The sequence below is a fragment of the Scyliorhinus canicula genome, chromosome 9 (genome assembly GCF_902713615.1).
Source record: "Scyliorhinus canicula chromosome 9, sScyCan1.1, whole genome shotgun sequence".
Classification (NCBI taxonomy): Eukaryota; Metazoa; Chordata; class Chondrichthyes; order Carcharhiniformes; family Scyliorhinidae; genus Scyliorhinus; species Scyliorhinus canicula.
Window position 1 is genome coordinate 161,073,422 of NC_052154.1, and position 19,294 is coordinate 161,092,715.

The following is a 19,294-nucleotide window of genomic DNA, read 5'->3' on the forward strand; positions in this document are numbered from 1 at the left end:
TTTTGCCAGCCACACTTCCTCCAATTTTGCCACATAAGGGCTGATAAAATTCTGTCTTCACAGTCGAAGACACAAAACTGACCAGAATTAGTGGGCAACCTAGGGCCTAATAAGAGTGAGGAAACTAACGTCACAAAGAAAGCCAAATTGCCAATCAAACAAAGATGACCAACATTGTTCATGGAAGCTCAGAATTACAAAGTGAAATTGATTGGCGATAAATATTTCTTTGCATCAGAGAAAACTCAAGATCAGATCAAATCAGTGCAAGATGATCTTATGGAATTGCAAAAATGACAGGACCAATATGGAGATGGCATTCAATGCCAAAAAATGCTACGTTATGTGTGAACCAGCAGATAGCTTCAAGTTCTGTGATCAAATCCTCCAACAGGTAGATACACCATGCATGGGAATTCAACTTATAAACAGTTTGCAGTGGTGATTCCACATTCAGCAAATAACATCGAAAGCAAATAGGGATCCTGAATTTCTGAGGAGAAATCTTTGGTACTGCAGCAAAAGTATCGAGAATTAAAGCTTACCAAAAAAGAAAATCAGTAGTTCTAGTTTGCCGTATATTTATTCATCCAAGTTGTGCGTGTGTGTGATCCTAATGTGGCAAGAGATATAAATAAGATTGATGTAATCCAAAGGCGTGCTACTTGACAGTACATAAATCAGTGTGGGAAATGCACCAGTGTCACAGACTTCATCAGTGATTTGAAATGAGAATCCTATTGCTGCTCTCGACATGCTCCTCTGCATTTCTCATTGAGGGTAATGATGACAATAGTGTGTTGTGGGATATGCCAGGACAGGAGGATACAGATTGTGGTAGAATATTAATGTTCTGTTGCTGTTGACCCGGAGTGTCACAAGGATGCCCAGTTTTGAGCTTAGTTTTGAAAGTCCTGGTCTGTTCTGAGTCGATCCCATTTAGCATAGTCAAACTATGATCATGTAGATCATAGAGTCATAGAATCCCTACAGTGCAGAAGGAAGCCATTCAGCCCACCGAGTCTGCATCGACCCTAGGAAATAGCACCCTACATTGGCCCATGTCCCACCCTATCCCCCATAGTCCCTCCTAACCTTTTGGATACGAAAGGGCAATTTGGGATGGCCAATCCACCTAACCTGTATATCTTTGGACTGGGGTAGAAACCGGAGCACCCAGAGGAAACTCAGGCAGATGCAGGGAGTAAGTGCAAACTCCACACAGACAGACACCTGAGACTGGAATTGAACCAGGTTTCTAGTACTGTGAGACAGCAGTGATAACTACTGTGCCACCGTGGGCATCACTGGCTGGGCCAACATTTCTGCCCATCCCTGAGGGCATTCAAGAGTCAACCACATGGCTGTGAATCTGGATTTACATGTAGGCCAGACCAGGTAAGGTTGACAGTTTTCCTTCCCTAAAGGACATGAGTGAACCAGATGGGTTTTTACAACAATTGTCAATGGTTTTGTGGTCATCTTTAGACTTTTAATTCCAGATTTTATTTATTGAATTCAAATTTCACCATCTGCAGTGGTGGGATTCAAACCCGGGTCACAGAATCACAGAAAAATACAGGGCACAAAAGGCCCTTCGGCCCATCGAGTCTGCACTGCAGCATGAAAGCCACCTGATCTGCCAATCCAACACCCATTTGCCAGCACTTGGCCCATAGCCTCGAATGTTAAGATGTATCAAGTGCTCATTCAGGTACTTTTAAAGGATGTGAGGCAACCCGCCTGTACCACCCTCCCAGACAGTGCATTCCAGACTGTCCCACCCTCTGGGTAAGAAAGATTTTCTTCAAATCCGCCCTGAACCTCCCACCCTTCACCTTGAACTTGTGTACCAAAGTACAGTGAAAAGTATTTTTCTGCGGACAAGGGAACATACATAGTACGTACATAGTGGACAAAAGAATAATCGACAGAGCACATTGACAGTGGTGCATCAACAAATCGTGATTGGTTACAGTGCAGAACAAGGCCAAATAAGAACAGCATAGGACGTTGTGAATTGTCTTCTTACAGGAACAGATCAGTCCAAGGGAGAGTCGTTGAGGAGTCTAGTAACTGTGGGGAAGAAGCTGTTCCTATGTCTGGATGTGCGGGTCTTCAAACTTCTGCATCTTCTGCCCGATGGAAGGGTCTGGAAGAGGGCAAAGCCTGGGTGTGAGGGGTCTCTGACAATTCTGTCTGCTTTTCTGAGGCAGTGGGAGGTGTATACAGAATTAATGGAAGGATGGCAAGCTTGTGTGATGTGTTGGGCTGAGTTCACCACACTCTGCAGTTTCTTGCGATCTTGGGCCGAGCAGTTGCCATACCAAGATGTAATGCAGCCGGATGGGGTGCCTCTTATGGTATGGCACATCTGTAGAAGTTTGTGAGAGTCGATGCAGACATGACGAATTACTTGACTGAAAGAGGATTGGTCCATTTGAATTGCGGTTTATGTATGTGTCTGTCAGTATTTCCCTCTTTTTGTTTTGTTTTCTTCGGTTTTTCAAAAATGGTTGTTTGGAAGCCAGAATCAAACATGTCACAAAAATACACTAGCAAAATGCTGTGAATGTTTGAAATCTGAAATAAACATGGAACTGCTGCAAGTACTCACAAAGCCAGGGAACATCCATGGAGCAAGAAACGGAGTTAACAGTTTGGGTTGATGTCCATTCATTGGAGCTGGAAGAGGTTAGAGTTGTAAGAGATCTTCAGAAAGTAGAGAGACGGGGAAAGTGGGCCGGTGGAGTGAGTGGTGGGCTGGTGGGGGCTGCTGTGAAATGGCTGTGGGTAGGAACTAAAGGAAAAGTCTCTGATAGAGTGGAAGGCAGGGGAGCCTACATGGTAAAAGGAATGCAGTGCAAGCCAGAATGAGATGCTGATTAAAAACAAGCATTGGGTATGTAGGAGTTGTAAATTTGAATACCAGAACAACCACTGGCTTCTAGTACTATCCAGACTCAAATAACTTCTCATTTGTTTTTTTTTAATGATGTAATCAGTATGGAAGTCTGTTAAGTGTCTCATCAAAACACGTGGTTCTGTCCCTTGACTTAATGTTGAGCTTCATTGAAATGCGATTGGAGGCCAGAGACAGGCAGGTCAGAGAGAGAATGAGGCAGAAAATAAACTGACAGGTACTACAAGCTCCGAATTCATAGAATCATAGAATCCCTACAGTGCAGAAGGAGGCCATTTGGCCCATTAAGTCTACACAGGCCCTTGCTCCGATAGAGCACCCTACCTAGGCCCAATCCCCCACTCCTAGCCCTGTAACCCCATCTAATTTATGAGCAAATTAGCATGGCCCATACGCCTAACCTGCATATCTTTGGATGTAGGAGGAAACCGGAGCACCCGGAGGAAACCCACGCAGACACGGGGCGAACATTCAAACTCCACACAGACAGACACCCGAGGTCAGAATCGAACCTGGGACCTTGGCGCTGTAAGGCAGCAGTGCTAACCACTGTACTACCAAAACACCAATTTCAGATTTATTGATATGACTTCTACTGGCATCTGCTGCTTTTCATTTATTCCACACTTCCATCTTTTGGCTGAAGCAATGCCTCCGTAGCTTCTCTCCCAAATAACCCCGGCACTAATCAATGTAAGCCTCCTGCTGGCACAAGTGTGAGGGTTTTATTTCCACCCACCACATATCAATTGGAGCTCACTCCGTAGTGGAGATGTGGGGGTTTGAACCCGGGGCCTCATACATACAAAGCACATGCTCTACACTGAGGTACATCCCCACAATGGAAAATCTACCTCAACCAGAATGGGGATCGAAGCCTGTGCTGTTGGCACTAATCTGATTCACACACTAGCTGTCGAACCACCTGAGCTAACTGGCCCCCACTGAAGGGGCAATTTAACGCGGCCAATCCACCAACCCTGCACTTTTTGGGTTATGGGAGTGAGACCCACGTAGACACTGGGAGAACGTGCAAACTCCACATGGACAGTGACCCAGGGCCGGGTCCTCGGCGCCGTGAGGCAGCAGTTAACCACTGTGCCACCGCGCTGCCCTTTGTTGATTTGATTTATTGTCATGTGTACCGAGGTACAGTGAAAAGTATTGTTCTGCAAACAGATCATTCCATACATTTAAAAAACCGATAGGGCATACAGAAATACACTATGTAAATACATAGACACAGGCGAGCAGGTGAAGCATACGGAATGTAGAACTGCTCCGTAGAGAAGATGTGTGAAGAGATCAGTTCAGTCTGGTAAAAGCGGAGAGAAAGCTGCTTTTGAACCTGTTGGTGTGTGTTCTCGGACATTTGACCTCCTGCCTGATGGAAGATGTTGGAAGAGAGAATAACTCGGGTGGGGGGGTCTTTGATTATGCTGCAGCGGGAGGTATCGACAGAGTCGATGGATGGGAGGTGGGTTCACGTGATAGACTGGGCTGTGTTCACGACTCTCTGTAGTTTCTTGGGCTGAGCAGTTGCTATACCAGGCTGTGATGCAGCCAGATAGGATGCTTTCTATGGTGCATCTGTAAAAATTGGGAACAGTCAATATGGACATACTGAATTTCCTTAGTTGTATGAGGAAGTATAGACGCTCTTGTGATTTCTTGGTCGTAGCGTTGACATAGGAAGACCAGGACATATTGTTGGTGATGTGCGCACCTAGGAATTTGAAGCTCTACCTCGACACCGTTGATGCAGACAGGGGTGCGTCCGATACTTTGCTTCCTGAAGTTATGGCCAGCTCCTTAGTTTTGCTGACATTGAGGGAGAGATTGTTTTTTTTAAATGTATACAAAACATACACAAAACCGTTTGTGCCTTTTCCCCTTTTCAACCCCCCTCCTGACAAACAATTTCTCAAATATTGTCATGAACAATCCCCATCGTGTTTCAAAGCCCTCCGCTGATCCACGCCACAGGTCTCCTCCAGTTCCTTGACCAGGTCCTTAACCTTTTTCTACTGTGTCCGGTAACCAATGGACATTCCACTCATGGGGGGAATATCTCTTCCACATCTAGGGGGCTAAGTATGCAGCCTTGTGTGGCCCCGGTATTCAGAACTATCATGGAGGAGGTGATGTTGGTTATCCTTCTGATTGTGGTCTATGGGTCAGGACGTCGAGGATCCAGTTGCAAAGAGAGGAGCCAAGCCCTAGGTTTTGGACTTTTGATATGAGCTTTGGCTGGGATTATGGTGTTGAAGGCGGATCGGTAGTTGATAAATAGGAGTCCTTGTTATTGAGATGCTCCAGGGATGAGTGCAGAGCAAGGGAGATGGTATCTGCTGTGCACCGGTTGTGACGGTATGCGAATTGCAGTGGATCAAGGCATTCTGGGAGTATGGAGTTGTCTCATGACCAACCTCTCGAAGCACTTCATAATTGATGTCAGGGCCACCAGATGGTAGTCGTTGAGGCACGTTGCCTGGATTATGCTTTCACACAGAACAGACATGATTCCCAAAGTGGGCATCCAGTCTGTTTCCTTTTGTTTGGGGAATGTGAGCAAGGCCGGCATCTAGTGGCCATCTCTAATTACCCTTGAGGCGTTTGTTGGGTGTCATCTTTGCAAGAATAGTTTGCCAGGTCATCTCAGAATGCAGTTAATTGGCAACCATTTGGCTGTGTATCTGGAGCTATACATGGACCACATGGGGTAAGGACAGCAGATTTATGACAAATCGGACAGGTCTCGTGTTCGCCATTACTGACTCCCAACTTTTAATTCCAGATTCATTTAACTGACTGAATTTAATTCCTCTGCTGCCATGGCGGGATTTGAACTTGAGTCTCCAGATTATAACCACTGAGCTACCATAGTCCCATTGTAGAGGAAGACTGCGTTGTGAGCAGCAATTATTGTGTCCTGAATTGAAAAAAGTACATATAAATTGCTGTTTCACATGGAAAAAATGTTTCAGACTTGGATGGTGATGAGGAAGGAAGTACAAAATGTGACAAGGATTGTTCTTTTGTCTAATTGTGATTGGTAATAACAAATGAATTGGCAGACGATAATTTTTAACTCCCAACAATGATCATTCCATCTCACTGCCAAGCCACAAGTGTTTTCCATGCTCAGTTCTTTTGGGTTATAGTTTATAGCAGATATCTGGTCAATTCTAGTTTCTCACCTTTTTCTTGCCTTTTCTTTCCTGCACTTGTTTGTTTTTTAAAAAATATTTTAATCCTCCTTTTTCACGTTTTCTCCCAAATTTACACCCACCAACAATAAGCAGTAACACGTATAATGTCAATCCCCATATCAACAACAACAATCCCATCCCCCCACCAACCTCCTAACAACTGCCCGGATGTTAGCATAAACAAATAACAAAAAGGAATGCGGAATCACCCATAGTCACCATTAACACATACAGTCCCGTCCCTCTCTTCCCCCCCCCCCCCCCCCCACCCAACTAATGTTCGATGTTATCCAAAGTGCATAATGAATAATGCCCATGAATTGTAGAACCCCTCTATCCTTCCCCTCAGTTCAAACTTAACCTTCTCAAGAGTCAAGAATTCCAATTGGTATCCCCGCCATGCCAGGGCACAGGGTGAAGAGGTTGCTCTCCATCCCAACAGGATCCGCCTTTGGGCGATCAATGAGGTGACGGCTACAACATCTGCCTCCGCACCTGTTTCCAATCCCGGCTGTTCCTCGCTCAGGTCCCAGGATGGTGGTGCCAGGGTGGCAGTGTCAGAATACCTCGGTGGCATTGGGAGTGCCAGCGTACCACCATGCCCAGTGCCCAACCACCCGGGGGCCTCCGATCACCTGGGAGAACCCCCAAGTGCCGTTATACCTGGTCAACCTTTGTGGAAGCCAGGGCTAAATCGCACCTCGGCAGGGTGTTTGAGACTGGGCCGTTCAATCCTGCACCCTGGGTAATTCTGCTATAGTCATATTCAATATATGGTGTAGACTGGGGCTAGAAGTTGAAAAGAATGTGGACACATTAAGTGATAGGACAAAACTGTGGCACAATTGGGAAAGTGTGAAATAATCCAGTTTGTATTCAAGAGAGCCAAACTAGAATATTTTCAACAACAAAAACAGCAAATACTGGATAATTTCAGCAGGTCTGACCGCATCTGTGCAGAGAAAAAGGAGCTAACGTTTCGAGTCTGGATGACTTTGTAAACGCTGTCAGACCTGCTGAGATTGTCCAGTATTTTCTCTTTTTGTTCCAGTTTCCAGCATCTGCAGTAATTTGCTTTTTTTGGAATATTTTCAGATTTGCCTGAGACTAGGAACAATGGAGGAGCACAGGGATTTTAGATGTCCACGTACATAAATGATAATCAAAAAGGTTGTTATCTCAACAGAGTTGGAACAGAAAAGGGAGGAAGTTGTGCTTCAATTACATAGAAACCTGACCAGACCTTGTCTGGAATATTCCATTTTGTTCTGGGCAACATATCTTTGGAAGAATGTATTGATCGCACAGTGGTTAGTGCTGTTGCTTCACAGCACCAGGGTCCCAGGTTCGATTCCCGGCTTGGGTCGGTGTCTGTGTGGAGTTTTCATGTTCTCCCTGTGTCTGCATGTGTTTCCTCAGGGTGCTCCGGTATCCTCCCACAAGTACTGAAAGATGTTCAGTTAGGTTAATTGGACATCCTGAATTCTCCCTCGGTGTACCCAAACAGCCACCGGAATGTGGCGACTGGGGGATTTTCACAGTAACTTTGTAGCAGTGTTAATGTAACCCAACTTGAGCCAATAATGAAGATTATTATTATCTTAGCACTTTGCAGATTTACCAAAATGATACTGGGCACAAACCTTTGTGTATGCGTTAAACAAACTTGAATTTAGAAGGTTGAAAAATGATCTATTTCAAGGTCTTTAAAAACAATAAATTGATGTAGTGTATTACATACAGCAGAGCTATTTTCCATGTTGACAGAATGCAGAAGTGCAGAACTGACTGAGATTGACAGATTTGTATTAGGTACATGTATGAAAAATATGGGTCCAAGGCAGGTAAATTGAGTTGAGGTGCAGATCATCCTGGTGCATGGGTTCAAAGAATTGGCACAGTACTGAATATGGCTGCTCTCATTGATGCTGTCTCATCGACAAGGAGATCCAACTTCTGGTCAGCTGAAGCAAAATGCAAGAAATCTGAAAAAAACAAAGAGATGACCTTTCAGAAACACGAACATCTGCCTGACCTCAGTATTTCCAACATTCTGTTTTTATTTCAGGCTCTGACATAGTTCATATGCTCTCATCAGTTGAGGCATTTCTGAGTTGGCAATTTATAGGGATCAAATGCTTCAATTCTGCTCTTTAGGTGCCAAACTGTAATTACTGCAACTGTAAAATTATTCCATTTTGAAATTTTTGCTGCTTCTTGCTCGGGTTAGTTGAAAGCATTTGACACTGAAAATTGATCTAAAATGATTTAACTTTCACATTACAAAATTGCTCTCTGTATCCGAGCAAGTACTTAGTTTGCACATAGAACAATATTGATTGGCTTATATTACATTAGATTTTTTTTTCCTTGGGCTGTTTGGCAAACAGTTCTATGTTGATTAATGGAAGAAATTGAACATTTTCCCTGTCTGCAGTGAAACTTCAAATGAATTTAAGATCATTCCTCCAAATGCATAATACAGGCTGCAGTGTAAACAAATTTGCTTTATCCATAGATTTTCAGGTACTGACGTTATGTCTGTAACTCTGGTAACCTTTGCTCCAGCATATAATTGCAGGTTTCAGGAACATTTAACAGTCTGTATTATATCTAAAGGGAACCACACAATTTTCTCACAGCAATGAATTTATACCAACACAGACAAGTCTCACAAAAAGAAGTCCTTGCACAAGTGCAATCAACCTGTGGTGAGCTTTGACAAAGAGTCATCTGCACTTGAAACATTAGCTCTTTTCTCTCCCAACAGATGCTGCCAGACCTGCTGAGATTTTCCAGAATTTTCTCTTTTGGTATATGACATGTGCATTGGAGAACAGTGATGCATGTTATCAGTGACATGCTAAATATTCTTTTGCTTACTTCATGGTTGTATTTGATTCCTTTTCTTGTTTTTAATGTTGTTTTTCCTTCAATGTGGCTCATTTTTAGAATACTGCTTCTATTAAAATGTGTTAGGAAATCTAAAGTATTCAGCATTATGTGGGAGATTTCATTTGGCTACCATGTTTAATAAATGTTGGGTAAGCTTGGAGTGAAAGATTGATATTATTGCAACATGCAATGGAGGTGGTGTAGGTACAAGAAGAGTAGATTCCACTGTGGTAGGTTCTCCAGATTTATCCTACCCCGAGCAATCAATCCAGTCAAAACAGATGTATATTATGCCCCTATTGCTGCTGGCTGGGGGAGGGAGGGAGGGTTGGGGGGGGGGGGGGGGGGGGGGGGGGGGGGGGGAATGATTTTCACCAATGCTAACCTGAGAGGTGCAAAAACATCCCAATTGCCGGCATTGCTATCAATTTTTCTCCCTCCCCCTCAGCCCTTCCCAAATTAGTACAAAACTGCAGATGAAGAAAATAAATCCTGTGTCACCACTCTTCCATTGATGAAATGTCGCTTTGTGTTTTGATACATGTCTAAATTATTTTTTTCTCTCTATTTCCTTACAGGCTACCCATACAGGCATGAGGACGTATATTTATAGTAAGAATTCTATTCTTGGCTCGCAAGGAGACCACACAGGCATGAGAACGTATTATTTCAGTGCAGATACACAAGAGGATATGAATGGCTGGATCAGGGCTATGAACCAAGCTGCTCTTATGCAAGCATACACTTTGAAGAGGTCATTATGAATTTTTATTCAATTCTTAACCAATTATTAATTTGTGTATATTAACAATATAAATATCGACTGGAATGTTCCGGCAGTTCTCGCCAGCAGGATATTCTAGTCCCATCAATGGCAAACCCCTGCCTTGGGTTCCCGGCGGTTGGGGGCTGCACAAAACGGGAAACCCCGTTCATAATGGCGGGACCAGAAGATCCCACTGCCGGTCTACGGTGGGCCACTTTCCTCCATGGTGGTTCAGTGGGTGGTGGGGGGAATCCCACTGTAAAAATACATTTTCCAAAGAGCAGTAGAGTAAACAAGGGTAATGCAGTTGACTTAATTTATTTCGATTTTAAAAATGATACAATATAATAGGCTAATAAATAATGTTAGAGAATATGGGGTTGGGACAAGTGGCAAAATGGGTAGCTAGCTAGCTTCAAGATAGAAAACTGAGAAGGGGGTTGAGGATTCAGTGTAGCAGAAACTGGAAAGTGGTGTTGCATAACGATCAATGCTGGGGCCACTCATGTTTGCCCTCATTGTCCTTGATCTCCTTTAGCCGCATCATCCCCTCCATGTGGGACTACTGAGGCTCTGAATCTGCCAGTCCTCTGATTCAGCCAGCAGCATCAAGAGCCCATTAGGAGGCAGCCTTCAGGAAGATTGCGACGCAGGTCTCGCTTCCAGCAAGTCAGGACATGGGACCCCTATTTGATCATGACATCAGGCCCCATGGTAAAGTGCAGTCCAAAGACTCAAATGGAGATAGGTTAAATGAGTGGGCAAGAAGGTGACAGATGGAATATATTGTGAAGAATTTTGAGCTTATTCGCTTTGGTGGGCAGAGAAGAAAAACAGTGATTTTTAAAATGGTGGGAACTATTAAATGTTTGTGTTCAGCCTGATTTGGGTGGCCTTGTACAAAAAGACAAAAGTTAACATGTAGGTACAAGTATTTAGGTAGGCAAGAATATTTTGGCTTTTATTTCAGGGAGATTGGAATTGTACAAAGTTTTGGCGAGACCACACCTGGAGTACTGTGTACAATTTTGGGCTTTGAAGAAATACTTGCCTTGGAGGGGTACAACAAAGTTTCACAAGGGATTCCTGAGTTGAGAATGCTGTTCTATGAGGAGAAATTGAATAAATGACCCTATACATTATTACAATCCTAGTTGCTGTTACAATGGATGGGAAGAGGGTCAGTGCAGACTCAATGGACCGACTGTATGCACTGCAGGAATTCCATGGATCTATGGAATCTAACGATAGCTTTTACCCTGCAAGGTGCAGAAACATTTAAATAAACCCTTTTAAAACCGTAGTTTCTCAAGTTCTAATGTTTATCAATGCAAATATAAAATCATACAATCATAGAATTTACAGTGCAGAATGAGGCCATTCGGTCCATTGAGTCTGAGTCTTGGAAAGAGCATCCCATTTAAGCCCATACTCCCAACCTATCTCCATTACCTAGTACCCCCACCTAGCCTTTTTTGGACACTCAGGGCAATTCAACATGGCCAATCCACCTAACCTGCACATCTTTGGATTGTGGGAGTAAACCAGAGGATTCGGAGGAAACCCATGCAAACACAGGGAGAACGTGCAGACTCGGCACTGACGGTGACCCAAACTGGGAATCAAATCTGGGACCCTGAAGCTGTGAAGCAACTGTGCTAACCACTGTGCTACCATGTTGTCCACAAATATAAATCACTTAAAACTACCTTTATTTTCCTAACAACTGTCAGAAGAATGCAAGGTGCTCTCACTGAAACATTCAAGGTTCTGAAGAGATTTGCCTGGGTAATTGCTGGGAGAATGGTTGGCCATTTTGGATTCAGTTGAGGAAAACATTCCTTCACTCGGATGGTTGTAAATATTTGGTATTCTCTAGCCCAGAAGGATGTGGCACCTCGGTGTTTGAGCATGTGCAAGGCTAAAGTCGATAGACTTTTGGAGTCTGGAGTTGAGGGATGTGGGGATAATACGGAAAAAGTAGAGTTGAAGTCAAGGATCATGATTTTATTAAAAGGTCTCATGGTTTAAAGAGGCATATGGCTGACTGCTGCTCCTACGCATATTGATCCATAATTTCACAATCTAATCAGAAATTTTGGCAAAGTGTCACAAAATGAGAAAATGAATGCAAAGCGATGAAAATGCTCTTCTTCATTGATGTTAAAATATCTTGAGCGACAATGAAAGGTACTTTGTCCTGTACTTAACCCACGCTGTTCCAGACCTGGCAGTACTGGGTGCCCAAACTGAAGTTAAGTTGCCTCCAGTTAATCTCTTACTTAAATTGGAGCGCAGCTTGTTGCTCTGTTTGTATTGCATCCTAATTATAGGAAATAAATTTTCCCCTAAAATTCAGCAAATCAATAAGCTTTTCCTGCAACCAGAAATGGAAAGAGGTTGGGAAGCATGGCCCGAGATAAAAATAAGCACGTCAACATTGAGTCTACAGCTTCAAGGTATATCAATGCGCAGTCTACAGATCTAATGCATTATAAATTTAGGGTGCTCACTTGGTAGCATATAGTAAAAACTTTATACTGGGAATTGGATTTTGAGGAGTTCATGTCTAATTTATATGCCAAATGCCACTGGCTTGTAATGAATTTGAATTGAGAACAATGAGTGGGAAAGGAATTAATGGTTCTTTTGTTATCCTACAGGTGTATTTCCTCAGACTGTGCTTAAGATGTTGAGGTTTTTTTTAAATCAAAGTTGAGGCTGAAAATATGCATTAATTTTTTTTAAGTTACAGAAATAAGAATGGAAGCAAAATGAACTTGGGGAAATTAGTTCTGCCACAATGATTTATAAGTATGATGTGAATGTCACTTTGTGAAATTGTTAGATGAAATGTGCTGGGCGTACCACTTGCATGATAAATTGATGCTAGCTTTTCGGGCACACAATATAACGACTGCTGAAAATTCAATTTGAAAATGTGGCACTGTCTTCTGTTATGAATTATTGTGTTCTGCCGAGATGTTTGACTTGTGTTAAATGCAGATGGAATTTTAAGCAACACTTGTCCATGTGTTATTTCCAGAAGATTGATACGCTTTCAAAATAATTTGACAGGAAATTTATATTCAGATCAAGTGTGCAACTTCACTTCATGAGATTTTCCCTTTAATTGTATTTTGCTCAAGGCTGCATCTTCCACATTTATAATTACATCAGTAAAAGATACTTCAATTTAATGCCTTTTAATTAAGAGCAAATGTAATGGAGAGTTATAAATATTTTTGTGAAAGAGAGCTGATGAGATGCGTGATTGTATGTGTGTAAAGCCTAAAACTTAGCTACCTGCTAGCTTAGTAATTAGCTGAACCGCGGTAGGGGGGGGGGGGGGGGGGGGGGGGGGGGGGATTGTGTGGCATTAGTAGTATTGTCACTGGACTTGCATTCCAGCGTAATGCTCTGGGAACAGGGGTTAGAATCCCAGATGGTGGAATTTGAATTGAATAAATATCTGGAACTAAAAGTCCAATGATCATGAAATCATTAACGACTGTCAGAAAAGCCTATCTTTAGGGAAAGAAACATGACTCCGGATCCACAACAATGTGTTTGGCTCTTAATTGCCAAAAATCGAAAGATGAGGTGTCAACCAAATGAAGTAACTCACACACTGACTTGTATGCCAATGAACAAAAGCAACAAGTGATGGACAGAGCTAAGTGGTTCCACAACCAATGTAAGATCTGCATTTCTGCCACATCCAGTCATGAATAGTGGTGGACAATTAAGCAACTCACTGGAGGAGGCGCCACAAACACCCCATCCTCAATGATTAGGGAGTCCAGCACATCGCTACGAAAGATGAGGCATTTAGCCACAAGTACCAAGTGAATTATCCATTCCGATGACCTCCTGAAGTCCCCAGTATCACAAATACCTGCCTTCCACCAGTTCGATTCACTCCACCTGATATCATGAAACGACTGAAGACACTGGTTTCTGTAAAGGCCCTGACAATATTCCAGCAATACTACTGAACCCAGAACAACCCGCGCCCCAAACCACACTGTTCCAATATAGCTACTGGCTTCTACTTGGTAATGTAAAAAATTGCCCAGGGATGTCCTGCAGACAAAAAGGGGGCAGCACGGTAGCATGGTGGTTAGCATAAATGCTTCACAGCTCCAGGGTCCCAGGTTCAATTCCCGGCTGGGTCACTGTCTGTGCGGAGTCTGCACGTCCTCCCCGTGTGCGCGTGGGTTTCGGTTTCCTCCCATAGTCCAAAGATGTGCGGGTTAGGTGGATTGGCCATGCTAAATTGCCCGTAGTGTCCTAAAAAGTAAGGTTAGGGGGGGGGGGGTTGTTGGGTTACGGGTATAGGGTGGATACGTGGGTTTGAGTATGGTGATCATTGCTCGGCACAACATCGAGGGCCGAAGGGCCTGTTCTGTGCTGTAATGTTCTATGTTCTATAAATCCAACCCTGCCAATTACCGTCCTATCAATCGACTGTTGATCATCAGTAAAGTGACAACTTATGACAAAAATAAAGTTATTATTATCAAGTGGTACTCACTTAGTAATAACATGCTCACTAACATTCAATTTGGGTTCCACCAGGGTCACTCAGCACCTGACCTCTTTATAGCCGTGGCCCTAACATGAACAAAAGAGTGGAGCTCGAGAGGTGAGAGTGACTGTTCTTCACAAAAGGCAGCATTTGATTGAGTATGGCATCAGGGAGTCTGAGAAAAACTGGTGCCAATGGGAATTAAGGAAAATCTTCCATTGCTGGAGTCCTAGCTTAACACAAAGGAAGATGGTCAGGGTTGCTGGAGATCATGCACCGAGTTCAACAGCGGAGTGTCCTAGGCCCAACCATCTTCAGCTGTTTCATCAATGACCTTGCTTCCATCGTAAGGTCAGAACTGGGGATTTTCACTGAAGACTGCACAATGTTCAGTGCCATTCACCATTCCTCATGTCCGAATACAGCAACACCTGGGCAATATCCAGGCTTGGTCTGATGAGTATAAGTGATATTTGTGCCATTCAGGTACCAGGCACTGGCCATTTCCAACAACAGAGAATGTAACAATTGCCCCTTAATCTTAATTAGCATTACCATTGCGGAGTCCCCCAGTGTCAACATTCTGGTGGTTAACATTGACCAGAAACTAAACTAGACCTGCCAAATACATATTGTGACTACAAGAGCAGGACAGAGGCTCTAAATCCTGCAGTGGATAGCCCATTGCCTGCCCACCATCTACAAGACGCAGTTCAGCAGTTTGATGAAATACTCTCCACTTGCCTGGATGACTCCAACTCCAACAACACTCGAGAAGCTCAACGCCATCCAGGATGAAATAACCCACTTAATTAGCATCCAATCCACAAACATTCACTCCCTCCACCACCAAGGCAGTGACAGAAGTGTGCGTCATATACAAGATGCACTGAATAAACTCAACAAGGCTCCTTATACGGCACCTTGTTAATAATAATAATAATCGCTTATTGTCATAAGTAGGCTTCAATAAAGTTACTGTGAAAAGCCCTTGTCGCCACATTCCAGCACCTGTTCAGGGAGGCTGGTACAGGAATTGAACCCACGCTGCTGGTCTTGTTCTGCATTACAAGCCAGCTGTTTAGCCCACTGTGCTAAACCATCCCCATGCTACCAGCTACCATGTCAAAGGCCAAGGGCAACAGATACCTGGGAACATCACCACCTGGAAGTTGCCTTCCAAGTCACTCACCATCCTGACGTGGAAATATATCACTGTCGGGTGAAATTCCTGGAACTTCATCTCTCATAGCCCTGTGGATGTACTGACACCACATGGAGTGCAGCAGTTCAAGAAGGCAGCTCACCACCACCTTCTCAAGGGCAGTCAGGAATGTGCAATTAATGCTGGCCTGGCCAATGGCACCCACATCCTATGAATGAGTTAAAAATATATAAATTAAGAATGTGCCATGTTTTATCCCTGGTCTGAGCAGGGGTAGTTCCAGGAGTGCTACAGTTGGTTTCAATGCTCCTGGGATGATCATTACCCAGTACCAGTGTCTTAAAGTCCATGCATATTGTGGTGATATGCATCACTGTAGATACACAAGGGGTTAATGTAAGTACACGTAGACTAGCTAGACACTAGAGGAAGCACCAGAGACATGACACACAGACACTCAACCAATAGGTTAGTAAGATAGGACACGACATATCAGCTGAAGACTGGATTAGAATTGACTGTGATGTGATACCTCTGCAAATGAAATCTCTACTTGGTTTCAGGGATAATACTTGTAGAATGGTCACTTTCGGCGGGATTATAGAGCTACAACCATTGCCTCCAGAATTGTACCTTGATAATCATATTGCGGGAGAGAATTCTTCCATCTGTTTAGAGAAGAGAAGGCATTTAGATCAGGCTGCAAAGAATATTGGATTAGAAAATGAAATCCTAAACATGGTGAATTTAATTTATTAATCCTGACGATCTGATCATGCACGGAATATATATTTATCTTTATTGTCAGGTTGGGAGAATGATTCGCTGTGACACAGTCCTGTTCTGCAACATTCAATTTTGTCTCTTTGTTACTGTCATGACTGCATAATTGCACCCCAGACCCCTTCCTATTCCCCCTCCCCACCCTGCCATGATCCCCTCGTTCTTTCCTCTCTCGCCACGTCTCTTTCCCCTCTCGCCGGGTCTCTTTCCCCTCTCGCCGCGTCACTTTCCCCTCTCGCCCCGTCTCTTTCCCCTCTCGCCCCGTCTCTTTCCCCTCTCGCCCCGTCTCTTTCCCCTCTCGCCCCGTCTCTTTCCCCTCTCGCCCCGTCTCTTTCCCCTCTCGCCGCGTCTCTTTCCCCTCTCGCCGCGTCTCTTTCCCCTCTCGCCGCGTCTCTTTCCCCTCTCGCCGCGTCTCTTTCCCCTCTCGCCGCGTCTCTTTCCCCTCTCGCCGCGTCTCTTTCCCCTCTCGCCGCGGCTCTTTCCCCTCTCGCCGCGTCTCTTTCCCCTCTCGCCCCGTCTCTTTCCCCTCTCGCCCCGTCTCTTTCCCCTCTCGCCCCGTCTCTTTCCCCGCTCGCCGGGTCTCTTTCCCCTCTCGCCCCGTCTCTTTCCCCTCTCGCCCCGTCTCTTTCCCCTCTCGCCCCGTCTCTTTCCCCTCTCGCCCCGTCTCTTTCCCCTCTCGCCGCGTCTCTTTCCCCTCTCGCCGCGTCTCTTTCCCCTCTCGCCGCGTCTCTTTCCCCTCTCGCCGCGTCTCTTTCCCCTCTCGCCGCGTCTCTTTCCCCTCTCGCCGCGTCTCTTTCCCCTCTCGCCGCGTCACGTTCCTCTCTCGCCGCGTCTCTTTCCCCCCGCAACCGCGTCTCTTTCCCCTCTCGCCGGCGGCGTCTCTTTCCTTCGCAACCGTGTCTCTTTCCCCCCGCAACCCCGTCTCCTTCCCCCCTAACTGCGTCTCTGCGTCCTCCAGTCACGTTTCTTCTTACCACCTCCACCCCTGCATCTTCCCCCACCCCCACCGTATTATGAATCCAAACTCAAGAACAGGTACCGAAACAACCCATCAAAAAAATGTTGCTTGCGACATGCAAGCCCCATCTTGCAGAGATAGATATCAAGCAACCTTGCAGCCCAGACTGGAACACCCTGATCTCACTGTTGATTCCAGTCCCGAAGAACTCTGGGAACTCATCCAGTCTGCAGTTCTGGTTGTTTCCAATGAGCACCAAGAAAAACAGGGACTGATTAGATGAAGATAACAAGGAAATTGAAGAGGATTTGACTTCAGAAGTAGAGATGATTTACTGCAGTTATACAGGTGACACTACACCTCGAATATTGTGTGCAGTTTTGGTCCCCCTACCGAACAAAGAATATATTTACCATAGAGTGGAGTGCAGCGAAGGCTCACTTTGCTGACACTGGAATTGGCGGGGCTGTCCCATAGGAGAGATTGGTTTGACTGGGCTTGTACTTGGGCCGCACGATAGCACAGTGTTTAACAATGTTGCTTCTCAGTGCCAGGGTCCCAGGTTCGATTCCCAGTTTTGGTCCTTGTCTGTGCGGAGTCTGCACGTTCACCCCATGCCTCCGTGGGTTTCCACCGGGTGCTCCGGTTTCCTCCCAGAAAAGGTGCTTGTTAGGTGAATTGGACATTCTGAATTCTCTTTTGGAGTACCCAAACAGGCTTCGGAGTGTGGCGACTAGGGGATTTTCACAGTAACTTCATTGCAGAGTTAATGTAAGCCTACTTGTGACAATAATAAAGATTATTATTCACTGGAAGTTGGAAGGATTAGAACATAGAACATTACAGCGCAGTACAGGCCCTTCGCCCCTCGATGTTGCGCCGACCTGTAAAACCACTCTAAAGCCCATCTACACTATTCCCTCATCATCCATATGTCTATCCAATGACCATTTGAATGCCCTTCGTGTTGGCGGGTCCACTACTGTTGCAGGCAGGGCATTCCACGCCCTTACTACTCTCTGAGTAAAGAACCTACCTCTGACATCTGTCCTATATCTATCTCCCCTCAACTTAAAGCTATGTCCCCTCGTGCCGGACATCACCATCCGAGGAAAAAGGCTCTCACTGTCCACTCTATCTAATCCTCTGATCATCTTGTATGCCTCAATTAAGTCACCTCCTAACCTTCTTCTCTCTAACGAAAACAGCCTCAAGTCCCTCAGCCTTCCCTCATAAGATCTTCCCTCCATACCAGGCAACATTCTGGTAAATCTCCTCTGCACCCTTTCCAATGCTTCCACATCCTTCCTATAATGCGGCGACCAGAATTGCACGCAATACTCCAAATGCGGCCGCACCAGAGTTTTGTACAGCTGCAACATGACCTCATGGCTCCGAAACTCAATCCCTCTACCAATAAAAGCTAACACACCATACGCCTTCTTAACAACCCTCTCAACCTGGGTGGCAACTTTCAGGGATCTATGGACATGGACACCGAGATCTCTCTGCTCATCCACACTACCAAGAATCTTGCCATTAGCCCAGTACTCTGCCTTCCTGTTATTCCTTCCAAAATGTATCACCTCACACTTTTCTGCATTAAACTCCATTTGCCACACCTCAGCCCACCTCTGCACCTTATCTATGTCCCTCTGTAACTTGTAACATCCTTCCGCACTGTCCACAACTCCACCACCTTTAGTGTCATCTGCAAATTTACTCACCCATCCTTCTACGCCCTCCTCCAGGTCATTTATAAAAATGACAAACAGCAGTGGCCCCAAAACAGATCCTTGTGGTACACCACTAGTAACTGGACTCCAGTCTGAACATTTCCCATCAATCACCACCCTTTGTCTTCTTCCAGTTAGCCAATTTCTGATCCAAACTGTTAAATCACCCTGAATCCCATGCCTCCGTTAGAGGAGATTAAAGGAGATCTTAACGAAAGGTATAAATTCTAACAGAGCTGGACAGACTAGATGCAGGGACGGATGTTTTCCCTGGTTGGGGAGTCTAGAACAAGGGGACACAGTCTCAGGATATGGGGTAGACCAT

The 19,294-nt window shown here is 44.8% G+C and overlaps 1 protein-coding gene across 15 annotated transcripts in view; it reads left to right on the forward strand.

The window, feature by feature from the left end:
• Nucleotides 1-19,294, forward strand: part of plekha7b (pleckstrin homology domain containing, family A member 7b) — a 636,198-nt gene that overhangs the window by 483,691 nt on the left and 133,213 nt on the right. For all 15 annotated transcript variants that reach the window (XM_038808072.1, XM_038808076.1, XM_038808066.1 and 12 more), the window contains one exon: nt 9,609-9,784. In XM_038808072.1, coding sequence (XP_038664000.1) covers nt 9,609-9,784 — 176 coding nt within the window. The remainder of the gene's footprint in view (nt 1-9,608; nt 9,785-19,294) is intronic.